Genomic DNA, 8,860 nt, shown 5'->3' on the forward strand with positions numbered 1-8,860 from the left:
TGAAAAAATTTTATATACACCCTGATATTTGGGTTAATTTCAAACTAATCCTTTGTGTTATCAATATTTTTTTTTTTAGAGGATTTGTATTATCAATTTCAATTAACTCTGAGATTTAAAAATTGACCAAATTAAATGTTAGAATTTTATAATTCAGTAGTCTTACCTTACTTACTCTCATTTATTTAAATAAATAAAAAAAATCAAGATTCAAGTGTCCCACACCTCACTGTTATCATTAAATTGTCAAATACACACACACACACACACACACACACACACACATATATATATATATATATATATATGTATATAAGTACCAATTTGAGACAATAGAGTAAAAATTTTGAGAGGTACAGTTTTGAAATTACTTGGAGATAGCAATTTTTTTTTAAATGGTATTAGCAAACATGGACCTGTTTGATAAGAGATTTCTATTAACATTATTTAAGTTTTGTGAAAATACGTACGGATAAAAAAAATATATGAAATACGTGTTGTAATGTTTAAATAACAGTTTTTATTGTTTAAATACTGTTACCAAACGGGGCCATAATGTTGCAAGTCTTGACAAGAAAACATAGTGCTTATGAGTTAGGGAAACTCCACCACCATTTTGAATTTTTGCTATTCGGATTTTTGCAAAACGATGATGTTAAATATATCATATTAATTTTCCTAAAAGAATCCCAAAAGTTTCACAATACGATAACGATTAATAAATATTAAAAATTTTGGACGAAGAAACTTAGTTTAATAATCTTAGAACACACTATTACTTCACAAAAATCCCTGAAAGGAGAAAAACTTATCCATTGCAGGAAAATGTGTAAGAGTTTTGTCCAATCATTTACAATATAAGTTTTCAGCACCAAATCTAATTATATATTTTCCCAACTCTGCATTTGACTAATGTATTTACCTCAGCCATTTATGTTCCGGCTGCTGTAATTTAATGAACATGTTATAATCATAAGTAAAATGTCTCAATCACAACAAGCTTTCAGATCAGCAGCTACTATGTGAACCTGCTTTCCCTCATGCAACTGCACCCTCAGCATCCCAATAAAGATACCTCATGTTGCCAAAATCTTCACCATGCCAACAATGCGTAGAACGCTCTTGCTTGTCAGTTGTCACGCATTTGGCACAAGATACAACATAAGATGTCACGCCACATCCCCGAGATAATTAAACAAGATCATATCTAGATATATGTCATCATACAGCCAAAATTTCAAGACCTTGTAAATAGATGAGCTCTTTGCCACCCCAGCGTGAAAAGATTAGCAATACAACAGTCTTCGAGCAACGGTCATGCCACTTAAACAACATATTAAATTGTCACGTATTTGGCATCTCTCTCAAATTTGGGTCTAGAAATGCCAGAGCTCTTTGCAATTTGATCAAAGGAAGCTTAGCAACATGATGGTCTGAACCAAATGTCGTCTCAGCATTGTTTATAACAACTAAACGGAACTTGTTCAGCAGTAGTCTTTTTCCAGTGTCAGGAATTCACTCTATGCGGCATTTGGTCATGGTGTAGATAAACCTGTCACAGAATTAGTTCATAAATATTTTAGGGGATTTTGAGCTTCAACCCAACTCCAAGGTTTTCCAGGAATGGCATTCCAAACTGTGTAGAATTCAAAACACCACCTTCAATGTCCTTTCCTGAAAACTTTTGCAAAGCTGTACTCATGATAAACCTTTCTGCTTCTGCATACACAATACTTTCTTTGAACCAGGGGATGGCCTTCTTCCACATGGAAGTAGTCCATGTGATCTCTCAGAATGATCCAACAACATGCAAGATCAGGACTTAAACTGGTGGAGAATAGTTCCTTGTATATCCTTTCAGCTTCATGCCACCAATTTAGGGTCCATCCAACAACTAATCTCTATGCCACTTAATAATCGAAGGAGGATTAGCAAGACAAGTCCAAATCCACTGTCACTTAACTGTTGGTATGCAAACATGCCACATTTTGTCACCATTTCACATGCTGAACATTTAAGTAATGAGGATCTGATATTGAACTTCTTATTCATTATAAGCAATCAATACCAACACGATAATCCTCATGTGATGATGGACACCCAGCAAGATTCGCAAGTTCTACGAATTGCCCATAACATTTCATGGTCAAAGATGACTTCAAGCCACCAATTTCAAGTTTTTATATGACAGACGAGCTCCATGGCACATGATCCATTGAGGATTAGCATTACACAGTCCTACACCATCATCACAAACCGCTAACAAGCAACTGTGTTATGTGTGTTCACCATGGTCACTAAATTATATAATACAGCATCTTCCTCAAAATTTGTTCACCACTGATGTACAACTGTGACATTTATTCGTAACAAATCCCATTCCATTAACAAGCACTTGGAATCCTTCTCTATCCCTTTGTTCATCTCCTTAATAATAATGATTTATTAGCATTTGTTAGGAAGTTTTGAGCTTCAATCCAACTTCAAGGTCCTTAAGGAATGGGATGCCCAAACTGTTCATGGAATCTAACAAACCTTTAGCTTTGAGTTCCATTCCTGCAGACTTGTACAGAAGTACAGCTGCACTCATAATAAACCTGTCTGACTCCACAGACTCAGAAATTCGTTCAAAAAAGTTGATACCTTCTTCTACATGTCCGTAGTCCATGTAACCTCTCAGCATAGCACGATTGCATGCAAGGTCAGGATATAAACCAGTAGTGAGCAGCTTCTTATAAACCCTTTCAGCATCCCCCATCTGACCTGCTTTTGCAAAAGCAGAGAGTAAGAGGTTAAAATGTGCACAAGAAGTGGGGATGCCTCTTTTCTGCATAGAATCAATGGTTTCATCGGCTTCTGAGTATTTCAAACTCTCGGTGTAAGCCCGAACAAGGGAAAGGTAGGTAAAGGAGTCGGGCAAGCAACCATCCCTCTGCATGGCTTGAAAAAGTTCATTTACTTCATGATAAAGTCCTGCAGTAGCATATACATTTATCATGATATTGTAGCTGACCTGCATTTCCCCAGCAAAGAAAATGAATAAGTACTTTAGTTTATATGTTCTAGTTTTATAAGTAAAAAAGATAAACATATTATTACAAAAGTGAGTTGAAGTCATGGCATTAAGGAACATTATGACATAAGTCACCCTCTCAAGTTATTTATTACCAATATGTCTCTTCTTTGTTTTCTTCTCTAAGTACCTTGGACATACTATTTAGATATCTTTTAATCATAATCTCATATGTTTGGGCAATATAACGTGTGCATACCATTCCAGGTTTTATCCCTTCTTCCAGCATCTTGGTGAATAACTGGGAAGCTTCATGCCTCTTACCTACAAAATAGAATAAATTTGTGAGGAGAATATCACAACCTTTCATTCTACTGGATATAGAAAAAGGAGAAGAAATAAATTTTATTTAAAATTAAAAAATAAAAATAAAAAACAACAACAACAACAACCAAATGTAAATCTGCCATCCATGAACTATCAGTATAAAATTTCAATTCAAGCCATATTCAGCACTTCTTCCAGCAGTCAGAATTTTAAATGATCATATTTATCTACATTTTGAGTATCTGTGTATCTCACAAACTATGAAAAGCACAAAAGACAAATAAGCATTTTTCTATTGATGTCAACTAAGCTAAGATAACTATTGCAATTCAAGATCAATGGTGTCTTTTGGCACATTTCACTAAGAATGAGCTAGATACTTCTCCACAAAATGAAGGTAGAAGTAGAACCATACCAGCCTTCCCATAATAGCTTATCAGATTCATGTATGCCTTCTCATCCAGACACAAACCCAAGCTGCGAGCTGTGTTGAACATCTCCACAGCCCTATCCAACTTTCGACCCCGTCCATACACACTGCAGACATAATTAACCAGTATGAACCACAACATGTCACCAGTAAGATTAATTTATAACTTCTTGAGTTACCCTTCCAAATGAACCCACCCTACACACACACACACACACACACATTAGACTCTTACCTGATCATGGTGTTGTATGTCTGAATTGATGGAGAAATCCCTGAGGAAAGCATGCGATCATAGATGCTGGATGCAAAATGCAATTTGCCTGCAAAATGAAGTTTAATGGTCATTCCATGTTTTCTCTGCATATGTAGCTTCAAAAAATTGAGATGGTTTATATCAACCTGCTCCTAGCATGGCCTTGATAAAGGTATTGTATGCCACAGTATCTAGCTCCGAGCTGCCTTCAAGACTTTCACAGATAATATTCTCTGCCTCTCGATGTTTCCCTGCAGATGGTCTACTGTTATTACTAATTGAAATTGGCACAAGAATAACTGCAAACCAACCAAGCATCAAATGCTACCCGTCATACTTCCTAAATTATTTATTGTCAGTGTACATCTTTTGGCAGGATGCTTGGAATGTGATTCCAAATAAAATGGGCTGTTTGAAAAACAGAAAAGTATGATTTCCTATTCAGACACTCACTTCCAATAATTCCAGGAGAGCATTTGTTCCTGAAGAGTTGTAGATATAATTAAAGTTCTGAGGAGTTTTTTTACCTGAAGACTTGGCCCTTCAAGTCAACAAAATGCAATTACAAAGAGCCAGATATAAGCTTAGCTTTGCAGGAAGTCTATTTTTTGTATCTTCATAGTTTCTATATAACAGCTCACCACTTGTTTGGTAAGACCAGGTTTGTTTGAGATAAACTTTCCAGAATATCAAAATAAAAGTTATTTATTATTTTGAACGGAAATGCATAACACACAAAGTAGTTTGTGAGCGTGCATCATTCATTAAACTTATAAGAGCTTTGCATGTTATTGGGGGCTCTTATTATTTGATTACCCAAAGTATAAAGAGAGAGGAACAAACTATGTTAGTCTGCTACATTTTCCACTCATACCAATATTCGTCAAAGCATTCACAACTATGCTGATGCCAACAGCATTCACATCATGCCCTTTCTCAGCTACTTGTTTATAAAGTGAGTATGCCTCCTCTGGTCTGCCACACTTGGCATATGCATCAATCATTGAGTTATATATTGACTTTTCACATGTAGAAGAATCTGCAACTGCTGAAAAGACTTCCTGGGCTTTTTTCAGCTTGCGTTGCTTTGCAAATAAACTAATCAAAGAAGCAACCGTAGCACCCTGAAGTCTGCAGCCTAGCTTGATCAACAGACCAGTAAGAGTTTCTGCTTTAAGTGCATCACCTGCAAAGAAATCAATCTCAACCTCGCTTCACTTTTGCCATAAATATAGATTAAAAGCATAAAACTTTTACTCATAGGAACTCATATAAAACAATTACAAATTATCATTAAAACAAAACATTAGTGAGTTTTTACCTTCTCTAATGAACTTGTTAATGACCTGACCCGCAATTGACAAGCCACCAGCAGTTTGAAGCAGCAATTTTAGTATTTCTTCTGTTTTCATGAGATTTTCATCTGCCAAATACAAATTGAGCATGAGCTCAATAGCCATAGTGTCAGGATGATCAAATGCCAAAACTTTTTTATCAAGTTGGTCATCTTCGATCTGGTTATGCATAGCCCTAAAACATGTTAAGATGAATCGATTATCCTTGAACGATTGATCAGTACCCATCTCTTCTAATAGCTGCTCAGTGTCTCTTAGCATTCCTTCTTTGCAATATACTCTCAAAACTGTCTTGTAAAGCTCCTCATCAAAATCTACTTTATCTTTCCTTATCTGAGCAATAAAATCCCTGGCCTTTTCCATCAAGCCCAGTCTAATATACAAATTGAGCAAATCATTACAGGAACCAGAATCAGGAAGTCCAGTCTTGGACAGAGCCTCAAATGTGACTTCAGCAGAGTTCAAATCTTCTTTCATAACATAACATTGCAATAAGACAATATAAGCAAACCTTGAGAACCAAATGTTTCTAGATTTCATTAGCTCAATAATTTTTACAGCTTTCTCAACATTCCCTGAATTGAGATGGACTTGTGCCATTGCCAAATAAGTTTTCTCGTCACTAAGTAGGCCCAGCTGCTCAGTCTCTTCAAATGTTTTTTGAGCATCCTCATAAAGACCAAGTTTTCCATATATTCTTATGAGCAAACCATAGATTACTTCATCGGCTGCAATTTTTTTTCTTTCCATTTCCGAAAAGAGAGAAAGGGCTTTAGAGTAATCTTCATTTTTGTAATACAAAGCTAGAAGCGAAGCACAGGTATAGTTACTTGGAACTATTTTCTGGGATCTCATGTCCTCATACAATCTTAGAGCTTCCTCTCGATTACCATTTTTGTTACTTAAATTAATAAGTAGGCTATACGTAACCTCCTCCGGAACAAATCCAAAATTTTTCATCTCAGAAAAAGTCCCGAAAGCTTCCTCAAGAAGACCTTCTTTAACGAGTGAGCTGATGACAACTGTATAAGTGAAATGATTGGGTGCAACCCCTTTATCAACCATCTGCCTCCAAATTTCTATAACCTTTCCATGGAGTGATTTCTTTTGCAAGGATGACATCATAAAATTGAAAACTGCAGCAGTGAGTATAATTCCCCTTTCTTGTACAGCAGAAAAAAATGACAACATAGCCTTATGACGTCCCCATTTGGCATATGTACAGATCATGGTACCACAAGCAACTTCATCAGGTTCACATCCTGCTTCAAGCATCTCCAAGAAGGTCTCCTCAGACATCTTAATCTTTCCAACTTGCCCATATATGCGCAGGACAATTGTGTAGACAATAACACTAGGGCGATAGCTTAACTGTGCGAGCGCAAATCTATCAATACACTAAATTAATCTTCATGCTTTGGAAGTAAAAAGCATTATGAAACATCAAGTTTCAGACATTCATTGACAGTAAACCACTAATTAAGGTTATCACAGCTATTGCTAGAAAACCAATCCAAATCTAACTTAAGGATTCGCAAATAAAACCACAAAATAGCACAAATAAAACCTAGATATGAATTTAATACAAAGAAGATGAGCACAAAGCCATAACAAATTTGCTCCCTACTAAATTCAATTCTAGAAAATTCAGAAAGAAATCCAGGTAGAGCACAAAGTTCATAAAAGAAAAAAAAAATCAAAAGATAAATTGTAAATTTAGAATGTGCTATGATTGATGCTGCATCAAACTAAAAATAAAAAATTATAATTAAAAAAAATAAAAAATAAAAACTCCAATAGCTGTTCAATATCAATTTTAACAACCCTGATGTGAGGATTACCAAATCACTATAAAAGAAATACTACCATCCATTTAATTAATCTGTGTCAAAAACCACCACCACCACCCACCCCACCCAAAAAAAAAATGAATAAATAGACCTCAAATTTCCAAAGAAAAAGAAGAAGAAGAATCCAAATGTAATTACCAAAACTAACTACAATTTCAAAGACCCAATTACAAAAGAACAAAATTTAGGTACAGTTTGCAATACATAGATTACCCAATTCAATTCAAACACATGTCTGCATTGACCAATACAGCACAAAGTCACAAACAGTATTATCTTTCCCAATCCAGTTATATATTTGAATTGAATTGGGAACTAATGTACTACACCTAAGAAACTAAACTAAATTTTGTCCATAACTATAAACCCCTGATAAACCCACCTCCAGAAAATGAATTAAAAATAAAAACAACAAAACCCAGATGTTGCTAGGAAAAAGTTTGGCATTAAACATGTTTAGAGCTATCTTTCTCCAACCCATTATGCGACAATTAAAGAGACCATCCATGTGTAGATTAAGTACAATGAAATTCACCAGATTCAATATCCAAAAAATCACAAAAACCCAGATTAAAAATACAAATTCAACCACAACAAAAACTTGCCCAAAGATAATTCCAAAAAAGGCCAAGCAAGTAACAAACCTGAAGTTTCATCCAAGCAAAGAAGTCCCTAGCTTGCCTCCAACCTTTCTGCTCCTTCAAAACCACACACATCTCTCTAAAACTCAGCTTCCCCACAAACGAAGCCATCACCTCTCTCATATCATACCCACCTTCACCTCTCACAGCCAAAGCCCTCACCTGCCTTATCGCCGCCACCACATGCCGACCGTACAGGTGGCCATTCCGATCATCCTGAAGATACTTCACCATTTGCTCCGGCGTCCTCTTAATCCACTTGGGTGTCTGCGCTCGCGAGCCCTGGTTCTTGCGCAGCTGACTAAGGTACTGAGCCTTGGCCTTGATTATGCGCCTTGCGTTGTCGTCGGAGAGTGGGTTTTTGGAGTTTTTGGACCTGGGTTTTGGCTTGGTTGGGTCGTTGCCATCGCTGAGAGACCATGGGTCTGGTGTCACTGATGAAGAAGAAGAAGAGGAATGGATTGTGGTTTTGGGTTTTGTTGATGAAGGTGATTTGTGAGAAGGGAAGTGTGGGATTGGGAGTGGGATGTTGGTGAGGAAGGTGGACTTGAAGTTGAGGTTTAGGGAGTCCATTTTGCTTTACAGTTTACACTGTTTTTCAGTGTTTTTGAGTAGCAACAAGATGTATCCTATGGCGAGGATAATGTACTGTTAACACTATTTGTCTGGCTCTGGAGTCTGCTTCAACCTGTCTCAATTTGAAATTTCTTCCTTCAAGATTTTTAAACTTTTTTTATATTTATCCACACAGAGATAACTTCACTTTATTTTTGTGACTGTGGTCAGGTTTTATTTTTTATATATATAGGAAATTTGATTTTTTTTTTTTTTATGAATAATGTGATATGTTTAAATAATATGTATTGATAGTTTTATATATTGTTAAGTAATTGAGTTGGAAAAAAAAAATTGAGAAAGGAAAAAATAGTTGTTTGAAATCAAATTTTCTTCTTTTTTTAATTCAAAGAACTAAAATATGAATAGTAAA

At 35.8% G+C, this 8,860-nt stretch overlaps 1 protein-coding gene across 2 annotated transcripts; it reads right to left on the bottom strand.

Annotated features, from left to right (window-relative positions):
- Positions 1 to 788: 788 nt before the first annotated feature.
- Positions 789 to 8,569, bottom strand: LOC115959426 (pentatricopeptide repeat-containing protein At5g27270). 2 transcript variants are annotated; one of them, XM_031077806.1, is made up of 8 exons: positions 7,876 to 8,569; positions 5,348 to 6,752; positions 4,901 to 5,212; positions 4,173 to 4,277; positions 4,006 to 4,093; positions 3,756 to 3,877; positions 3,273 to 3,337; positions 789 to 3,013 (listed from the first exon to the last, which is right to left on the bottom strand). In XM_031077806.1, exons 1-8 carry the CDS (start codon positions 8,443 to 8,445, stop codon positions 2,456 to 2,458), a joined length of 3,225 nt encoding a protein of 1,074 aa, XP_030933666.1. In that variant the 5' UTR covers positions 8,446 to 8,569; the 3' UTR covers positions 789 to 2,455. The 2 variants fall into 2 exon arrangements, with proteins under 2 accessions (XP_030933666.1, XP_030933667.1); XM_031077807.1 differs by having other exon boundaries at positions 5,348 to 6,768; positions 7,876 to 8,142.
- Positions 8,570 to 8,860: the final 291 nt, after the last annotated feature.

This window comes from Quercus lobata, chromosome 9 (assembly GCF_001633185.2).
Source record: "Quercus lobata isolate SW786 chromosome 9, ValleyOak3.0 Primary Assembly, whole genome shotgun sequence".
NCBI classification, from domain to species: Eukaryota; Viridiplantae; Streptophyta; class Magnoliopsida; order Fagales; family Fagaceae; genus Quercus; species Quercus lobata.

Bases quoted from the DNA above. Each gene is read 5' to 3' on its own strand.
- LOC115959426 (XM_031077806.1), bottom strand. From the start codon at position 8,445: ATGGACTCCCTAAACCTCAACTTCAAGTCCACCTTCCTCACCAACATC. The intron at 6,753-7,875 runs GTTTGTTACTTG...GCGCTCGCACAG, and splicing joins TTGCTTGGATGAAACTTCAG to TTAAGCTATCGCCCTAGTGT. The intron at 4,094-4,172 runs GTTGATATAAAC...TTCATTTTGCAG, and splicing joins CAAGGCCATGCTAGGAGCAG to GCAAATTGCATTTTGCATCC.